Source organism: Hyla sarda, chromosome 9, assembly GCF_029499605.1.
Source record: "Hyla sarda isolate aHylSar1 chromosome 9, aHylSar1.hap1, whole genome shotgun sequence".
In the NCBI taxonomy this organism is placed as follows: domain Eukaryota; kingdom Metazoa; phylum Chordata; class Amphibia; order Anura; family Hylidae; genus Hyla; species Hyla sarda.
This window is the reverse complement of record NC_079197.1, coordinates 3,303,396-3,324,421: the sequence shown is the minus strand read 5'-3', so window position 1 is coordinate 3,324,421 and position 21,026 is coordinate 3,303,396. Positions and strand designations below refer to the sequence as shown.

Below are 21,026 nucleotides of genomic sequence, written 5' to 3'. Positions count from 1 at the left end.
GTTTGCTGTAATGTGGAGGAGAACCAAATGTATTAAATGGTCACAGCGAATGTGATAAATTTTGTGCAGGTCATATTTTCTGAAATTTTACTCCTTACATACACCAAAAAGCTACGCTAAGTCTGGGCTGGTGTAGTTTTTGAGACTTTTCAGTGGCTTTGTGCCTTTTATGTGCCTTTTCACCAAAAGGCGCAGTTCATAAAACCCTTCCATATCACGTGTATTGCCAAAATCAGTGGATTTTAACTCAATCAGCAGAAATGTGTAAACCAAAAGGTGCAAAAAGGCGCAAATAAACCCTGCTTGCGCCTTTTTTGCGCCTTTACTAGACAAAAAAACAGTCTAAAGACAATGATAAATGTCGGCCATTGTTTGGAAAACTATTCAGCACAATCAATGTGTCTTCAGCTGTTGCACTATAACTCCCAGCATTCCCGGACAGCTAGTGTTGTAGTTTTGTAGCTGGAGACATGCTATTGGAAAAACACTGACCTATGAGTTTATTTAGCAGTGTTTCCCAACCAGTGTGCCTCCAGCTGTTGCAAAAAGTAAAACTCCCAGTCAGTGGTTGTCCGAGCATGCTGGGAGTTGCATTTTTTCAACAGCTGGAGGCACCCTGGTTGGGATACACTGCTCTAAATAAACTCCTAGGTCAGTGTCCTAGTTTTGCAACAGCTGAAGACTCACCATTTGTGCTAAATAAACTCCTAGGTCAGAGTTTTTCTAAAAAGTGTGTCTTCAGCTGTTGCAAAACTATAACTCCCAGCATGCACAGCATGTTTTGCAGCAGCTGGAGGAGGCACAGTGGTTGGAAACACCGTGCTAAGTAGTAGAGATGAGTGAACTTACAGTAAATTCGATTCATCACGAACTTCTCGGCTCGGCAGTTGATGACTTATCCTGCGTAAATTAGTTCAGCCTTCAGGTGCTCCGGTGGCTGGAAAAGGTGGATACATTCCTAGGAAAGAGTCTCCTAGGACTGTATCCACCTTTTCCAGCCCACCGGAGCACCTGAAAGCTGAACTAATTTATGCAGGAAAAGTCATCAACTGCCGAACCGAGAAGTTCGTGACAAATCGAATTTACTGTAAGTTTGCTCATCTCTACTACGTAAACTCCTAGGTCAGTGTTATTCCATCAGTCCGTCTCCAGCTGTTGCAAAACTACAATTCCCAGCATGCCCGGACAGCCAGCGGCTGTCCGGGCATGCTGGGAGTTGTAGTTTTGCAAAAGCTAGAGACAAACTGTTGGAAAAAAAAAAAAAACAGTCCTAGGTGGAGATTTCTGAATCAATATTCCCTAAACCTCCTTAAAGTTCATAGTGTACTGGACCCAAATCTCACGCTGTCACTAAGTCAGACGGGAAGGAAGGGGTTAATAAGCGGCCGCTGCTCCCGATGATTTCACTGCACAGTAATGGATATATCTTTAAGGGGAAAGAAAGAAGAAAAAAAAAAAAACAAAGCAGAAACTCCAGCGCTTGCTGTGTAATGTGCAGTTGCCAATAACACTTATTCCAGTTCAGCAGTCACAGCAGCGCGGCATGAATGAGGGGGCTATTGTAACGCCCTAAAAACTCCAGAGACTTGCTGGGGCGCAGAGAAAAACGGTTATCTGTACCGAGTCCGGGAGGACGGACGGCTACTGCCGAGCACGAAGCCAAAAGGCTTGTGATGGGGCGCAAGAAGAAAAAAACCTGCGCACAGCGTCACCTCCGCCTGCTGCGATACCTTTACCCAGTTTTGTGTTCACTCACCAAGCAGAATGAAAAAAAAAATAAAAAGTGCGGCCATTGTGGATGGGAGGAGGGGAGGAGGGGGGGTTAGATGGAGATTTGAGCTGGATTATACTTAGCGCTGAGATACAAACTACTACGGCACAAAGGGAAATTGCTACTGTGAACGGGCGAGGGGCTTACTCAATGCTCTCCGGTGCTCCGGTAAGGACGCAGGGTCTCTCCGGCATTCCTCCGCTATCTGAGAAATAATATTAACAAAAAAAGCACAATGTAAACCAATCTGTCATATACAAAATACAAGGAAATAATACTCTACAAGATGCTGGTGATGCATTGCATTCTGGGATTCTGCATTGTTTATAAAAAATAAAATGTTATATATTACATATCTATATCTCTATCTATATCTATATCTATACACATATATACACACACACACTAATATATACACACACATTTTATATTTATATCTTTATATATCCATTTCTATCCATACAATTATTATAAAAAAAAATTTTATAATATTTTGCTCACTGGAGGTGCTCTCCACACTATGCAGATAAAAACCATCTTTTTTTGCAGTAGACCACGCCCCCTAGGATTTCTAGGCGTGACCTCAGCAAGAACCATATGTAATGAACCGTCCAGAAGCGCCTGCAAATATTTCACTTAATACGTCTATTACCTGGGGCAATCTGAATCTTGCATCCGGATTCTGTCTGGATTCTTGAAATCTGTTCCCCTCCCCGTCCGATAACTGGGAGAGAAGAAATGGGAGCTCTCATTAGTTCATCAATTTACACTTATGCCACCTATACCAGGGTGCCTCCAGTTATTGCAAAACTACAACTCCCAGCATGCCCGGACAGCCTTGGCTGTCAGGGCATGCTGGGAGTTGAAGTTTTCCCTGGTTGGGAAACACTGACATATCTCACACACACACACACACACACACACACACAACTATATAGTTCAGCATGCTGGGAGTTCTAGTTTTGCAACAGCTGGAGGCACCCCAGGATGGAAAACCCTGACCTATGCATAGAATAGGTGATACATTTGTAATTATGGGGGGGGGGGGGGGGGGGGGGGAGTTGACAGCTCAGACCCGACTAATCACAAGACCGATGGACCCCAAGTGAATAACTATCACATCGGGATTAGAAAAACTGATCTAATCTTTTTCAAAAACAGTGCCACCCCTGTCCTCAGGTTGTGCGCGGCATTACAACTTAGCTGCATTCACTTCAATGGAAACGAGCTGCAATACCTCACTCTCACAACCTGAGGACAGGGGCAGCGCTGTTTCTGGAAGAAATTAGCTATTTTTCGAATTCTGGATAAAGCCTTTAAGACAATTCCAAGCTTTAGGAGTATAAGTGAAAGCTGGAAGGGCTCTTCCCATCTGGGACATTTGGAGATGCCATAAATGCTCCCCTAGATATGGGTCCCACCCACGGGCCCCCAGCCCCAAAAGCGGACCCTGGAGGTGGCCGGAAAGCCAAAAGCGGACCCTGGAGGTGGCCGGAAAGCCAAATTAGATTAGTTAGAGATATCCAGTGGTGACTCAGTGGTGAACAACTTATCTCCTATCCTGAGGATAGGGGATAAGTTGCAGATCGCGGGGGGTCCGACCGCTGGGGCCCCCCCGCGATCTCCGGTAGGGAGCCCCGACAGCCCGCGGGAAGGGGGCGTGTCGACCTCCGCACGAAGCGGCGGCCGACATGCCCACTCAATACAACGCTATGGTAGAGCCGAAGCGCTGCCTTCGGCAATCTCCGGCTCTGCCATTGAGTTGTATTGAGGGGGCGTGTCGGCCGCCGCTTCGTGCGGGGGTCGACACCCGCTATCTGGCCGGAGAGCCAGGCCCCCGTACAGAGAGATCGCAGAGGGCCCCAGCGGTCGGACCCCCCGCGATCTCAAACTTATCCCCTATCCTTAGGATAGGTTTTTCACCACTGGACTACCCCTTTAAACTCAATAGAAGTCATGCAACTTGAATAAATACATCCATTTTGGCTGCTTTTGGCTTCCCGACCACCTCCAGGAGCAGCAAACAGGCCAGAGGGGTTCAGGAGACATCTGTAAAGTAGGTGGTAACCAAGGGGCACCAGTCTGGATCTTTCGATTAACCATCAGGATTGTTCCAATAAGGAAGCCGTGAACTTACTGAATCCCACCATCTTGTCAGGCACTTTAAATTCTTCTGTCATCACAGTTCTGAAAGAATAAAAACATCAGAAGAAAGAAAAAAGGGACAATCTCACAAAAACACAACAACCGTGGACCTAACCAGGAAATACAGGGGCAACCAACCCCACCCCCCAATATTCTATCGGGCATCTAAACCTAGAAGCGTCATGTTCTTGCAACAGTGACCGCTGCGGCCCATGGAGGTGGCGATGGGGGGAGGGGCTCTGCATTCACCTGTCACATGTTAATGGCGGGCCCTGTGTGTACAGGAGGAGTTTTCCAAACTGTGGTGCTTTTCCAGCTATGACAAAACAGCCTTCAGCTATCCGGGATTGCTGGGAGTTGTAGTTTTGCACAAGCTCGAGAGCCACAGGTTGTAAGACACCTGTGTGAACCTTCTGAAGTAACACATCCATCTTATACAGTGTTTTCCAACCAGGGTGCCTCCAGCTGTTGCAAAACTACAACTGCCAGCATGCCCGGACAGCAAACTGCTGTCCGGGCATGCTGGGAGTTGTAGTTTTGCAACAGCTGGAGGCACCCTGGTTGGAAAACACTGTACTAAAGTGTATAGGGGTCTGCCAGGACATGCTGGGAGTTGTAGTTTTGCAACAGCTGGAGGCTCCCAAGTTGGAAAACACTATACTAAGGTGTATAGAGGTCTGCCAGGACATGATGGGAGTTGTAGTTTAGCAACAGCTAGAGGCACACTTTATGGTAAACACTGCTGTAAACAGCTGCCCAGGCATGCTGGGAGTTGTTGTTTTGCAATATATTAGGATCATAATGACTAATGCGGTGTTTCCAAATCAGGGTGCCTACAGCTGTTGCAAAACTACAACTTCCAGCATGCCCAGACAGCCAATGGCTGGCAGTTATAGTTTTGCAACAGCTGGAGGCACAATGGTTGGGAAACACTGCATTAGTCATTGTGATCTAACATGTCGCTTCTGCTTTTACCAATGCTCACAAAAATGTCCTTTCCTGCAAAATAAAACCTCCCTGACATCATGGATCGTGGCCCCTTTGGCCTGCAGGACCCCATATGATCATAAATCAAAAACGTTATCGACCCTTCACCAAAAGCCCAACATTATGTGTATGAACATTATGTGTATGAGCCCCCCCTCCCCATATCCCTGGATGTCTCTATCTACTCGCCGGTCTCATAGTAGAGTACAGATGGCGGATCAATACACAATTAGTTTCCAATCAATAAATAATAAAACGGAGCCCACGGCTTACCTTTGATGTACCAGGGCCCCTAGCTGGTTACCGACTGTGGAGGAGAAGAAGAAAAAGTCATAAGTATTAGTGAGCGATAAGCCAAGTTGTAATAATACAGATAATGGCGCATGAGATTTAGGGGGGGGCACCGCATCCGACATGAATCCGCTCTATAAATCGTATGACCAGCTGGACGGGAGCGATGACATTGATCGGCAGCTTTCATGTCAGGAGGAGGAAGACCATACTGTTCCCCCCTTCGCTCCTATAACAAAAAATGTTTAAAAAAAAAAAATCTTTAAAGCCGCCCCCCGGCCATCACTTTATACAGAGTCGGCAGATTGTTGTCCACATTAATGCGGCCGGACATATGTCTGTTCTTGTAAACGTTGATCGATACGTGACAAGAAGCGACGATCCTGCTCTGTACATGAACGCGTCCGCTGGGATCTCGGGGCCCTGCGGGGTCTTTACCATCCACACAGCCGCCTGCGACTAGGAAGATGCTTATTTCCTCCAATACAAGAGACACGGTCCAGGGGCCACACAACACGCTCTACCAATGCAAAGATCTCTGCTTGCTGTCAGTGAAACAATCGGCAAACATTGAATAACATTAAGGGCCAAAACACATGTGCAATGCCCGTTCATATGTCCTGGCAAATCAACATAAGGCTGGGTTCACACCACGTTTTTCAAATACAGTTACCGTATACGGTTTTCCGCTAAAAAACGTATGGCAAAAACCGTATGCAACCGTATGACTCCAAATTAAAACATATACAGTTTTCCCCGTATACGGTTCTATCCGTTTGCATCAGCTTTTGCCAACGGTTTTGCTATTTGGTTGGAATTAGTTTTCCAGCAATTTAATAAAGTTACTATTGTTCTATTGAAATTCCAATCTGCGCATGTGCCAAAAACGGATTAGAAAAATCGTGTGCAACCGTATTCTGAAATTCTGTGTACAGCTATATGCACAGCAGAGGTGAGTTATCATGTTAGGGTCCCATCCGATGTGAGGCCACCTCCGCGTGGTGGATGGGGGGGGGAAACATTTTGATCAAAAAGTGCGCCGAGAGCCTCCATTTTTTAACCTAGAGTGCTGTTGCAGCTTTCTTTTTGGTACGGTTCTCATAGACAACAATGTTAAAAGAACCACATACGGTTCGAATACGGTTGCAAAATTGGCAAAACCGTATCAGAGGCAAAACGGATGCGACTGTACACAACATTTGGAATACGGTTTACAATGCATTTCGGATACGGTCGTATACGTTTTTTGCGGAAAACCCTATACGGTTACCGTATTTGAAAAATGTGGTGTGAACCCAGCCTAACAAATATTTATATAGCGCACACAGATTCCGAAGCACTATACACTGTTCACGGAAATTGGTTTGTGTACCCATCGGGGCGAACAATCTAAATTCCCCTATCAGTATCTTTCGGAGTGTGGGAGGAAAACCATACAATCCCGGGGAGAACATACAAACTCCTTGCAGATGTTCTTGACCCCAGTAAAGCAAGACGACCACTAACCACTGAGCCCCCACGAACAACAACACATTTTTATTGAAGTAAATGACAAATACACCAGAATAGGTGACTATATAGTCTGCATGGGAACTGGGTCTGCATGGGAAGTGCTCAGAAGGGTCAAAATACAACACACGCTGCCGAAATCTGTCGGTGGAAAGTACAACTGAAAGAAGAGTGAGCATGTGCACGCGGCTGCAAGTCTAAAGTGCCATGTGGTTTAGCTGAATCCACCTGTTCTGCCTGCTTCGCTTTACGTCCCCAGCCCTCCTGTCTAGTATGGCTCCCTGGAGCGTGCGGTCCCTGACCCTTCCCGGATTGGGTGCCCTCTCAGATGACCTCTGATCTGGCGCAAGTTTTCTAGGGAGGTGGGTACTGGCTTAAAGCAGCCCTCCTTGCGCCCCCACTCCCAGGAGGCTCGTTCGGAGTCTTCTGTCCACCCCTCCCGCTGCTCTCACAAATGCCCTAGGGTCATTTACCCTGACTCCTCACCCGATAGGACATCTTCACGCCGCTGTCGCTCCTTTTCCCCATCTACCAGGCGGCATCCTCGCTCTCACTCTCCTGGATGCTGCTCCCGACCCCCGAACCGCCATTCCAGGTCTACTATGCCTGGATCTAGAGGTTCCACTACCCGTTCCCGGTCTCCTGGGCTACTGGTGGACACAGGCTCGGACACACATTCAGAGACCGAAGAGCTGTCATCCATGTCGGACAGCCTGGTGTCGGCCGTCAGGGACACCTTTCACCTACAGGACCCTGGAACTTCGGACCCAGCCCCCGAAGTTTCCTTCCGCCGCACTCAAAAGGTCTTCAGCACTCATACGCAGTTTGATGACCTACTGGAAACTGCCTGGAAGCACCTCGAAAAACGCTTCCAACGGTCTAAGCAGCTGCGGCTATGTTTCAATTTGCCCAGGACCTTTTCTCCAAATGGACCGCCACACTTACAGTGGACCCTCCAGCCTCTCGCTTAGCCACGTCCACCACTCTTCCTCTGGCTGATGCGGCTTCCTTCAAGCAAATTGAGAATTTAGCAAAATTTGCATTTGAAGCAATGGGCTCAACCTTGCTTCCGGCATTCGCCGCAACTTGGGTATCCAAGGCCTTGTTTTCTCCAGAGCTCCTCCAGATGATCTGGCTGACCTAGCTCTCCAGATCTCCAATGCTGGTGATTATCTATGCTCAGCATCTTTGGAGTCCGCACGCTGTGCGACCTTTGCTTCTGGCAACTTGGTGGCTATCCGCCGCTTTATGTGGTTGAAGGCCTGAAATGCAGGCACAGCCTCCAAGAAATTGCTCACAGTTCGTCCTCCCTTACCTCTTCCCTCCACTTCCCCTCCTGCCCAGGGTAGTGAGGAAGCTCAAGGTGGAAGGAATCTCAGCGATTCTGGCGACTCCGGATTGGCCCCAGCGCCCATGGATCGGCCCGGCCTTTTATTTCAATGACCTCTCTGCCACCCCAATTCACTGCCGATGCATTTGACGGCATGGTGGTTGAAAGCGCAATGCTGAGGGCTCACGGTTTTTCTCTCCGGGTCATTGGCACCATGCTTCAGGCACATAAACCGTCCTATGCCAGGATTTATCACAGGACATGGAGTGCCTACTTTCGGTGGTGCGAGGCCCGATCCCTGTCTCCCGTTATTTTCTCCTTGCCAAACCTGATTTACTTTCTGAAGTCGGTTCTGGAAACGCATTTGGAACATAGTTCCCTCAAGGGGCAGGTGTCGGCGCTTTCCATTCTTTTTCAGCGCTTCCTGGCTTCTGACCCTCATCTTCGCACCTTCCTTCAGGGTGTGGCTAACTAGAGTCCTCCTTACAGGCTTCTCCCTCTGCCCTGAATTTGGTTTTCAGCGCTTTGCAAGGCGCCCCATTTGAACCCCTTCTGGAGCTCTCTCTCCGCTTCCTTTCTTGGAAGGTGTCTTCTTATTGCTGTGACCTCCATCCGGCGGGTGTCGGAATTGGCGGCTCTCTCCTGCCCACCCCCCTTTTGTTGTCCTTCACCAGGACAAGGCTGTGCATTGGCCGGTACTGTCTATTCTGCCAAAGATGGTCTCCTCTTTTCATCTGAATGAGGATATCGTCCTTCCCTTCTTCTGCCCGGCTCCGTCTCACCCTAAGGAGCGTTCTCTCCACAACTTGGATGTGGTCAGAGCTCAGCGTGTCTCTCGGCCACCTCTTTTCAGCACTCTGATTCGCTGTTCATTCCCGTGGCGCGCTGATTGCACTAGGAGCAGGGCAGCAGCGGGGACATGTCGGAAGGCTCATACGTTTGCTATAGACTTTAATGTTAAAATTTTAACGGCCGTTATTATACTGTTATTTTTGAGAGAAGAAAAATTAGTGCATGTGACTTTTTTTTGTTCCGTCATAAATAACGCCCGTTATTCATAACGGGCTATAATGGGCGACAACGGATATTCAAAAAAATCCCATAGACATGAATGGGATTTTGCAACAGACGTTTTTATGGGTTTTCAAACAGAAGTTTATAGCGGATTTTTAATGAAGCAAAAGTATAGTGAGAAAGCAAAAAAAAAAAAATATTCCAGTGGTCTCCAAACTATGGACTTCCAGCTGTTGCAAGAATACAGTTCCTAGTATGTCCTGACAGCCATGTTGGGAGTTGTAGTTTTGAAATATCTGGAAGTGCATCACTGCCGTATACCGACTACAAGGGAAGATGCGACCTACAGGGGTTTATTGTCACATTTACAGAGTTGTATGTTTCTTTTCTATAATGTTACACCCCAAGCTCTTCAGCAGTAACACGAGGGCCCCTGCACCCTTGGTCCGGCCTCCCCTGCAGCTTTGCTCCTGATAAGCGGGGTTATTTATAATGCGGGGAGGCAGCAGCTGTTCACTCGATCCTGCTGCTCCATGAGACTTTCCAGTGCTGGGCGGCTGTGTAAACCCACCGGATCAGATGACACGGCACATGTTATTTATACGCCAAGCCGTAAACAAGCAGCAAACAGAGGCTCCGGGGCGGCTGAACTACATCTTCCAGAAATGGAGGCAGCAGGAGAACAGTCCGACCCGCAGGTTGGGGAACCGTAAGCTCATGGGCCGAATGATATCAGGAGATTCCCAGGGAAGAAACAGATGTCGGCTGTATACAGCGGGGGAAAGACAACGCCATCCCTGTCCGTGAATCTGGAGCGACTTATAAGTCTCCTGACCGCAGCTTCAGTCAGTGTCTTATTGATATAGCTGCAGGGTATAAAAATCTCCAGACATTCAAAACCTGCTGATATCCTCAATGACCATACACTCCAATGTGCATGCACAATCAAACCTCAGCCGCCTGTCTCTCAGCCGCCGGACGATGAGCTCTAACCACAGATCCCCTGCTGTTGCAAAACTACAACTCCTAACATGCCCTGACAGCCATCGGGCATACTGGGAGTAGTAGTTTTGCAACAGCTGGAGGCACACTGGTTGGGAAACCCTGCTCTTTCTACTTAGGATGAGGGTTTTACTAGAGTGAGGACTGACTGTCTCTTTGGAACCCCATTTAGCCTATTCAGGCCAACACCCGACGCATATAGCGCCTGTCCATAGTAGAAACACGTATGGGCGCTCACTAAGGGGTTAACGTCAAAACTTTAGATTTGTGATGACATCCCACAACAAGTTGAATAAAAAAAAATAAAAATAAAAAAAAAGTTATCAAAAAGACACAGCTATACCAAAAAAGGAAAAGTAGCACCCTACTGGCACAAAAAAATGGATCCCAGCACAGCTTTAAAAAAATAAAAAATTATAAAAATAAATAAAGGGGGTCAAATTAGAAATTTTTTTTTTTTTTTTTTTTTAAGAAAAGAAAATTAGTAAAACAGAACAAACACTAAATCATTTTTAGGGTTTTGCCGATCCTGATTAAAGATCCCTCCTGTGTACCCTTAGTGTCTTAGCCATAAATAAACGTGTCCTATACAACGGGAATGCGGTATAAACTGTTGCATTAGGGGGAAGAAAATGTAAAAAAAAAAAAGCGCCCATATGGGAGGCAGATTCTAAACATCCAAAGACAAACACTGCGGCCCCTACAGCCTATGGGATCCTGATACAGAAATATTAAAAGATGGAGCCACGTGTCACCATCCCCGACGATCAGCACTCAGGTCAGGGGTCATGAAGACGTCTGATTGGCTGTGGGGTTCAAGTCAAGGACTAGTGTGGTGATAAAGACTTCTGATTGGCCGTGGGGGTCAGGTGTCGTTATGGTCACAAAGTCTTCTGATTGGCTGCCGGGGCTCAGGATTTGTCTCATTTCATAAATGAAGCTTCATCATTGGATAACAATCAGTTATGTAACTTTAGATCCACTTTTCCCTTCAATTCCTTATGTTTAAGATCTCTGCTTGCCATCAGTGAACATATAAATCTTTGCTTACACCCGTTGAATAACTACAGTGAACCCTCAACTTACAATGGTAATAACTTACAATATTTTCAACATACAATGTCCAGAAAAGATCATTGTAACTACAAACCAGACTCCACATACAATGTACAGACCGTCCAGATCTGCAAAACTTGTCAATACCCGGAAGAACTGACTAATCACAGTGGCAAAACCCCTGTATTCCTGAAGTGTCTGCACTGACTGGTATCTGGTAGCGCCCCCTACAGTACAGGGTTGTACTACATGTTCTATACTCATAACCTGTGCCACTGTTAGCTGCTCCAAGTGGGGGGGGGGGGGGGGGGGGAGATCATTTAACATTTTTTAGGACACAGTGAGATTTATAAAAACCTGTGCAAAGGAAAAGTTGCCCATAACCACCAATCAGATCACTTCTTTCATTTTGCCGAGACCTTGTTAACAATGAAAGAAGCGATCTGATTGGTTGCTATGGGCAACATTACCTATGGACAGGTTTTGATAAACCTCCCCCTGGTGTACTGTACAGGACTCCTGTCCTCTACATAGACAGTGATTACAGCCCCCAGCAGATCTTTCTTACTTTTATATATAAGGATTTGCTTTATCTGTATTAGTTATCTACTTATTTTTCATTAATCCTCACTTTTTCCTATTTTTGGGCTTCAGAACCAATTACCAGGTTTTCACATAGAAGAGTAGAAAACAATGGCACCCGCAATAAGGATACAAATACACATTTACTCACATAGGTCGTCTGGATACACAGGTACAGGGAGGGAGCAGACAGATCGGAACGTTTGTTTCGCAACAAACCACCACGTCTACTGGTATAGCAGCGGTTTGCCGCGAAACAGACATTGTTCCAATCTGTCTGCTCCCTCCCCGTACCTGTGTATCCAGACGACCTATGTGAGTAAATAAATCTGTATTTTGTATCCTTATTGCCAGTGCCATCGATTTCTACTCTTCTATGGGACTATATGGACATATTTGCTATTTCTTACGATTGAGCACCGCAGCTATTAGATTGTAGCACTGTACCAAGACCACACATTGTACCTCCGACCCGAGACCATCATTATAGGGTCAGTAGAGCCGACCTCGATATCTATGGTGATTTGTCAATTACCTGGTTTCCATAGAGTTATGGTCTCAACATACAATGGTCGTCCTGGGACCAATTAATATTGTAACTTAAGGGACGACTGTACTCACAACATGCGTACCCCTACAATGTGTTAAGGAGAAACCTCTCTGATTACTTTGATTATACCTCAACTGTGGCAAACCCTCAGCTGTAAGGCTTCTGCCTATCAAACCATTTACAGACAGCAAGCAGAGATCTTATATAACAGCTTCAAGCTCTGTTCACGTCTGCATCAGGGCCTTTGTCACAAATTCCAATTCAGCCGATATTTAGAAATGACGATGGATTGTTGTTGTGGATAAATGGCCACGCTTTGTAATGCAAAGTTTTAAATCAATACAGCAGTGTTTCCCAACCAGGGTGCCTCCAGCTGTTACAAAACTACAACTCCCAGCATGCCAGGACAACCAATGCCTCCAGCTGTTGCAAAACTACAACTCCCAGCATGCCCGGACAGCCTTTGGCTGTCCGGGCATGCTGGGAGTTGTAGTTTTGCTCCAGCTGAGGGCATTGGCTGCCCTGGCATGCAGGGAGTTGTAGTTTTGCAACAGCTGGAGGCACCTTGGTTGGGAAACCCTGCTTTATAGTATTAACCTAGAATAAAAAAAACATTCCAAAAATAAAGGCAAGAAGACTGGTGCTACCTCCGTCATCGAGCGGTCTCTTCTGGATCCCATAGCCATACAATGAAGGGTCCACGAGTGGTCCGGAATTATTCAAGTGTGGGATTCCATCGATTTTAGCAGCGATCTGGAAAATAAATCACGTGTATGTATATATGTGCACATAACAGTAAATTCATGTCATTGGAAAATATGGACAGGGCGGTAGCAGAACAGAAAGGGTTAAACCCCCCGCTTAAAGGAAGTCGTATAGATTGCCACCTATCGGAAGATTACATAGAGATGAGGGGCTGAAGAACATGACTGGGAATCGGGGGGTGCAGAGGACGGTGAGTGACAAGTCACAGGGAAGTCAATGTGACACCAGGGTATAGAAGCCACTCTAGTCCGCTCTGAGTTAATCTTCTTGTGTCACCTTGTAGCGACTGTCACCGGCTGACACAGATCCGCTGCCAGCCGAGACCTGTCAACAAACCCCCCCCATATATATATATATATATATATACACATACACACACACACATTCTAGAGGAACTGAGGGGTTTGTCATTTTTAAATAAAGAAAAAAATTAGAGTATAATTAATATTAGAGATGAGCAAAGTTAGGCTGGGTTCACACCTCGTTTTGTATTTGCGGCTCCCGTATACGGCTGGGAGGAGGGGTGGGCGGGGCTTAATCGCGGCACCCACACTCAGCCGTATAGGGGAACCGTATTTAATGCATGTCTATGAGCCGACCGGAGTGAACCGCAGCCTCCGGTCGGCTGCGTTTTCGGCCATATGCGGTTTCCCCGACTGTAGACTAAAATGCGGTCGACCACATTTTTGCTTGCGGTCGGGAAACCGCATACGGCCGAAAACGCAGCCGACCGGAGGCTGCGGTTCACTCCGGTCGGCTCATAGACATGCATTAAAAACGGTTCCCCTATACGGCTGAGTACGGGCGCCGCAATTAAGCCCCGCCCACCCTCCCAGCCGTATAAGGGAACCGTAAGTACAAAACGAGGTGTGAACCCAGCCTTAGTGATTCGATTCGTCACGAACTTCTCGGCTCGGCAGTTGCTGACTTTATCCTGCATAAATTAGTTCAGCTTTCAGGTGCTCCGGTGGCTGGAGACTCTCCTAGGACTGTACCCACCGGAGCACCTGAAAGCTGAACTAATTTATGCAGGATAAAGTCAGCAACCGCCGAGCTGAGAAGTTCATGACGAATCGAACGACTAACTTTGCTCATCTCTAGAAATTACCTAGTTTCCTTTTTTTATGTTATTTTTTTTTTTTTATGTTTTAGGTAGGTATAGTACAATTGGTCTGTATATAACAATCATTTATACAAAAATAAAATAGTAACTAAGGGGATTCTGTTTCAACAATATTAACACAACTTTTTTATTTTCTTTTATTTGTCATTATGACATTATACCCCCACGGCGCAAGGAATTGTATTTTGTTTGTAAATAAAGTTATTAATTTTTTTTTTTTTTTTATATAATTTAAGTAGATGGGAGGGGGTAGGGATTGGCCCTCATTCTGTCATATTAGGTACTTTCTTCATATATAGGAGGGTGAACCCTTTATGGGTGGAGGGATATTAGAATAACTTCTATTTGCAGCATTGTATTAGAAATTGTGGCGGTCAGGCCATGCTGGGAGTAGTAGTTGGCACTGTAAATATTCTATACGTTGTATCTTCTGCAGACACATGACGGCGGGAACGTTTCAGAAGTTAGTAGTGAGAGCCGAGGACCTTAAAAGAGACCGTCTGGGACTCGAGGTTGAACATTACGCCTGTCTTTGTGCCCGCGGGAGCCGAATGGCAGCTTAGACCGAAGCCAGACACCGGGCAGCATGATAGACTGGGATATAAAGACATTATATATCTATACTGAGCCTGTCCGCAGCTTCACCCCCGAGGTCACATGACCTGGACAGTCTAATGTAAAGCCTCAGTGTGAAGCTATCTAAAAGTTTCTAATACACTTTGAACTTTTCATCATGACAAGATCTCTGTTTGCTGTCAGTGAATGGTGAGTGTAAAATCACCGACCTAATTACTTCTCGCCACTGAGGGTTAACATATATATGCCTAGACCAAGGTTTACTAACCAGTGTGCCTCCAGCTGTTACAAAACTACAACTCCAAGCATGCCCAGACAGCCTAGACCAGTGCACTACAAACTGTGGACCTCCCTGATGCGGCAAAACTACAACTCCCAGCATGCCCGGACAGCCGTTGGCTGTCCGGGCATGCTGGGAGTTGTAGTTTTGCAACAGCTGGAGGCACCCTGGTTGGGAAACATTGGCTCAGATGATCCTTATAACCATTATCTACAATTTTTATTTTAATAGCTACATTATTACAATCCTATATAAAATAGGGGGAAATACTTATTGTAACAGATACGCAATAGGGGCCGCTAACCACCTTGAGGCGAGAGAACCCATCAGCCGACACGTAGGGGGAGATTTATCTATTTGCGTAAAAAAAAAAAAAATTGTGCAATGTTTCTTTTTATTTTCTCAGTATTTCTGTAGGAGTTTGTGCCTAATTCGAAAGTGCGACTGAAACGTAAGGCTTCTTTCACGCTGTTTGAACCGGGGAGCGCAACGCCCATCAGGGAAAGTGGAGAATAGCGGGAGAAAACATACAACATGCGACGTATTTTTCTCCCGCTACTCCTGTTAAACAACGGATAATAGTAAATGGGATCTGTTGGGCCTTGTTGGTGCCTGTTGTGTCCTGTTCAGATAATAGACGTTACAGACATAAAAAATAAACTAAGAAATAAATAAAAAATTAAAAAGCCTTACGGACGTTTTCTGCTACTGTGAAAGGGCCCTAAAATCGCGTGAATTCTTAACGTGCAAAAGGACACGCCCCTCCAATAGACTTGCATTGAAGGGCCGTGGCGTGACATCACGAGGAGGCGTGGCCAACCCCCATAGCGCGCGCAGTGTGTTTGGAAGTAAACGCTCCGAACGCTGGCCAGTGGAGTACCCCTTAAACACATCCTACACCATCGAGTAAACTTGTGCTTTTTTTTGAGCAGATGATAAATGCAACAAATCTTTCTGTGCGCGCTAAGCAACGATCCCTCCAAGTGCAAAAATACTAAAGTGACAAAGCGCTGTGTGAAAGCAAATTATAAAAAATTACGCAATAAATAAAAAGCAATATATAATTGAGCTTAATCAAATAATGTGCATGGCCTTCCAAGCGTGAAAACCTCATAACACCAAACATTGTGCAAAAACGAAGACAAATGCCCCATATGGGTCTTAGATCAGGGTGCAGTCAGTTACCACTACAAACACCCAACAACTGCAACAATGTATCAGGAAGCGGCAACAGTCACGGACCATGTAACAACATGGACACTACAGGCCGGGTAACTGAAAGATTGTAGTGTATGAGGGGTTGTAAATTCTACCAAACATTCCAGATCTGTCATCTCCAACTACTGCAAAACTACAGCTCCTGTCAGGGAATGCTGGGAGTTGTAGTTCTGAAACAGCTGGCGACTAGAGCTGTACAGAATAAAAAGGGGCACAATGTTTTAGACCCTCCAAAAAAGATGTATCAGTTTGTGCAAGTTTTTACGCGAGCATTTTTACGCAATTTTTTCCCCCACTTCTGTCCTGTATTTGGGTCTAACATTGTAGTGAATGCAACTCGCACTGAGTACAATTTATACGGTTTTAATTTATTTATTTTTATATACCATTTTGGAGGGGGGAAAATTATACAAAATTGTGGTGTAACTGTAGCCTAACAGTTAGTAGAGTAGAAAAGAAATCCATAAAGAACTTTTCAGTTTCAGGGAAAGCTGGGTGATGTCAGTCACAGCAACAGCCTTCCCATCCCCTTCCCCCCACAGTGAGCAGTCACCCAAATGGTAGAGTCTACCACAGGATGCTGGAAGCTGCAGTTCAGCAACAGCTGGAGAAGCACATGTAGGGGTGGGAGACTCCAAAGTAACAGACGCCAGCACCCAACTTTCCCAAAAACAGATACAAGGGAAGAACTAAGAAATTCTACAACACTTAAGAGTTATTTTCTTATTTTTACTGATGGGACAGTAAGGTGTCACCCGCACCGAAACATCAAAGTAAGGAGAAGCCGATACAGAGGAAGAGGAGACAGCAAAAGGAAAAACTTTATTAGTTAAGACAAGAGAACACCGAGTATCAGACCCCGGCGAAAGCAAGAACAGAGAAAGAACTACAGCTCACAGCATGCCAACAGTGTATCCTGACATCAGGGCATGCTGGGAAATATTGTTCAATTAGTGAACCCCAAAATCCAGCAATGGGGAGGCAAGAAATTAATTTAGTAATAAGAGGCAAGTCTGCTTGGACTTGTAGTTCTACAGTTATGAGGGTTAAATCATTTAGGAGTCATGAAGGTGGAGTCATTTAGTAGTCATGAAGGGACATGCTGGGGATTGTAGTTGTCAGGTGGTTTACAGTATGAAGAGGGAAACACCCTGCACTCCCAGGACAAGGTTTAGTGATCCTGGGCCCATAGTGAGAGGAGGGAGGGGGGGAGGGTAAAGTGTGAGCTCTGCAGACAAGCCGCTGCAGGAGGTCATGTGACGGTGACCCAAAGATTAGGGTACGATGGGGAATGGAACCAAAATTGTTGGGGGTTGGAGTTCCACAGTAGGATATTTATATACTTTGAAGCAACGATTTCCCAAACACTGTTTCTTCAGCTGTTGTAAATCTACAACTCTCAGCATATCCGGGAAGCTGTTGGCATGTCAGGTATGATGGGAGTTGTAGTTCAGTAACAGATGGAAACACCCTGGTCGTAGAACAATCAGAAATGGCGTCACATTGTGGAGGGTCTCATTACAAAACAGAAACCAAATGCAGACAACGCAGTGGAGACATGCTGGGGGTTGTAGTTCCAAGTTGTTTATCATTTTCTAACACTTCGAGGTAATGGTTCCCAACCAGGGTGCCTCCAGCTGTTGCAAAACTACAACTCCCAGCATGCCCGGACAGCCAAAGGCTGTCCGGGCATGCTGGGAGTTGTAGTTTTGCAACAGCTGGAGGCACCCTGGTTGGGAAACCCTGCTTTGAGGAATTGCTGCCATCCATTCATACAGAAAGTTACAGGCATGGGGTCTTATTCTGGGGCAGTGTTTCCGAACCAGGTGTCTTCCCAAAGGTGATCTGGGCATGTCGTTTTACAACAGCTGGAGGAACCCTGGTTGGGAAACCTGCATCCAGCTGTTGCAAAACTACGACTCCCAGCATGCCTAGAATCCATCAGACATCGTTCTGCGGGGAGGATCGCATTACAAAAACAGTGAGAGTGTTAGCTCTGTGGACAATGCAATTATAAAAATAAAAGGAATTATGATGATGATGCGGTGCAGACATGCTGGGAGTTTTAGTTCCACAACAAGAACGTTTAAGATATAATCACTGAAATGTAATGTATAGTGTGCATCAGTAGTGAAGAGTAAAGTTTGTAACTTCAAACACCAGAATGCATCAGTCTGCAGGGCACGATGGGGGTTGTAGTCCTCCCCAGGTAACATCTGCTGGAGGTGAGGACGCGCGGATCGTCCATAAAAGTTGTGTATAAGTTATGAGGAGGTGAGAGGAGAGAAGCGCCCCCTGCTGGGGGGTAAGAGAGAGGGACAGGGAGAGTGTCAGCTCTGCGGGCCAGGCTCAGGGTGTAAGACGGGGGATGGGGCCGGGCTGGGCCGATAATCAGGCCCCGGACCTCCCTCCACCACACCCCGGGGACAGAAGACACCCAGGACCCCATAACGACCACCTCGAGCCCCCCCCGCCCGTCCTCAGGCCCCGCAGCCCAACCACCCCTCCCCCCCAGGCCTGGGCCGCGGCCTGTCCCCTCCCGTACTCGGCCGGCCTCACCTGCCGGACCCGGTGGTGCAGCGCGTCCGCCAATCCCTCGGCCTTGATCCCCACGGGAGCCGCGCTCTGTCCAGGCACCAGCTCCGCCATGGTACCCGCCACCCACAGGAGGAGGCCGCCGCCGCTACACCGACCTCACTCACTGCGCCCGGGGACCCGGAAACGGAAATCGGCAACGCGAACTACTTCCGCCGGAAGACGCGTCACTCACACGCGTGTACGAGTAGACGGGTTGCACGATGACGTCACTGAGATTCAAAACGAGGCTGCGGCAGAGCGGAAGCAGCTGATGAGTGATATGTGAGTGTCAGGGAGCTGGGGATCAGTGGTCACCGCTCGGGGGGATCCGCGCCCCTTTATCTGCACTGAGGATTAACCCCTCATTATCTGAGCTCACTGCGGTATCACCAGGAAGAAGCTGTGATGTTGTGGACCCTGGAGTCAGTCCTGCCACGTGGACCACTGCTGCCTGCATGGCACATGAGCCCAGCTGGTGGGGAAGTGCGACTCCCAGCATGCTCTGACAGCCCTGGCTGGGGATTGTAGTCCTCCAAACAGCTTCTGAGCCATAGACCTGTGCCCAATCCTAGTGATTATAGGGCCCCATGTCATTCTGGCTGCATTGTCTGAATCTGGGAAAGCTGGGTGCCAACAATAAGGCCGCATTCACATCATGTCAAACATATTGTCAAAATCGTGTGCAGAAGAATGAAATTGGATGCGTCTAAAAATCGCATCTAAAGGGGGTAATATGTTTATCCATAAAAATATATATGTATTCGATTTTATGTTTCTCCATTTTTTTTTCTACCTGACCAGAAAGGCTACAAAAAATAAAAAACAGGACAAAAAAAAAAAAAAAAATATATATATATATATATATATATATATATATATGCACTTCCCAGTTGTTTCTGGTATCCTGCTCCGTATTCCGGTGCGATCCTCTTCCTGATTTTTGTGGTTCATTTGTAACACTGTGGCTCAGCTATACGCCATTGGTTTCGGTATTTCCCCTCAGCCAGTGATAGGCTGAGCAGCAGGGTGATATATTGAGCTCCGGCACCAAGAAGAAGACCAGGGCTCAACACATCACACTGGACGGGACACCGCTCCAGTTTTATTTTTTTGTTTATTTTTAATGCCGGCATTCTGGGCAGGTCAAAAAAAAAGTTACATCCCGGAGTATTCCTTTTAACAGAAAGAAACATCCAGTGATACCATGTAATATGATTCACGTAGACAGTAATGTAAAAAAATAAATAAAATTTAAAAACCGGATATGATTTAAATCAGTTTATTTGGAAGGCAAAAATCAGGCGAAAATGTAAATGGACCAAAATGCCTGCATGATTTGGATAAAATATGTGAATAAAAGTTAAAGGATGCATCTGGACACAATTCTAAACAATCAACGTACGCAAATATTGTGATGTGAATGCGGCCTAACTCAGCTTCATATGACTCCTGAGTGGCGACTTCTACAATGACATTCCTCTATGTCTTTATTGCTACAGCAGGGTTCCCCATTCTGTGGCTCTCCAGCTATTGCAAAGCCATTAAAGGGGAATTCCTGTGGAAAACTTAGTTTTTATTTTTTTTTTAAATCAACTGATGCCAGAAAGTTAAACAGATTTGTAAATTACTTCTATTAAAAAAATCTTAATCCTGCCAGTACTTTTTTGGGGCTATATACTACAGAGGAAATGCTTTACTTTTTAGATTTCTCTATTGTCATGACCACAGTGCTCTCTGCTGACATCTCTGTCCATTTTAGGAACTGTACAGAGCAGCATATGTTTTCTATGGGGAATTTCTCCTGCTCTGGACAGTTCCTAAAATGGACAGAGATGTCAGCAGAGAGCACTGTAATCATGACAATAGAGAAATCTAAAAAGTAAAGCATTTCCTCTGTAGTATATAGCCTGTAAAAAGTACTGGAAGGATTAATATTTTTTAATAGAGGTTATTTACAAATCTGTTTAACTTTCTGGCATCAGTTGATTAAAAAAAAAATATATATGTTTTTTCCACTGGAGTACCCCTGCTAAGGTCACAGAGTACGCCCAGACACCTGTAAAAACTACAATCAGAAAATAAAAGCAGATTATAAAAAACGAACGGTATTCTTCAGTATTAGTGTGAACACTTGTGCTAAATCTACATTGCTTAAATCTACTTTATGTAACAATATCACTTCAGATCTTTGTTAAGGGTATGTTCACACAGGGTCATTTCACATGTAAGATTTCATGTAGATTTCACAAT

At 46.0% G+C, this 21,026-nt stretch overlaps 1 protein-coding gene across 1 annotated transcript in view; it reads right to left on the bottom strand.

The window, feature by feature from the left end:
* Positions 1 to 18,946, bottom strand: part of FUBP3 (far upstream element binding protein 3) — a 49,139-nt gene extending 30,193 nt beyond the window's left edge. Inside the window, exons 1-6 of the mRNA XM_056540638.1 lie at positions 18,759 to 18,946; positions 12,885 to 12,990; positions 5,177 to 5,210; positions 3,909 to 3,958; positions 2,424 to 2,495; positions 1,919 to 1,976 (exon numbers count right to left, since the gene is read on the bottom strand). Coding sequence (XP_056396613.1) covers positions 1,919 to 1,976; positions 2,424 to 2,495; positions 3,909 to 3,958; positions 5,177 to 5,210; positions 12,885 to 12,990; positions 18,759 to 18,848 — 410 coding nt within the window. The 5' untranslated portion in view covers positions 18,849 to 18,946. The remainder of the gene's footprint in view (positions 1 to 1,918; positions 1,977 to 2,423; positions 2,496 to 3,908; positions 3,959 to 5,176; positions 5,211 to 12,884; positions 12,991 to 18,758) is intronic.
* Positions 18,947 to 21,026: the final 2,080 nt, after the last annotated feature.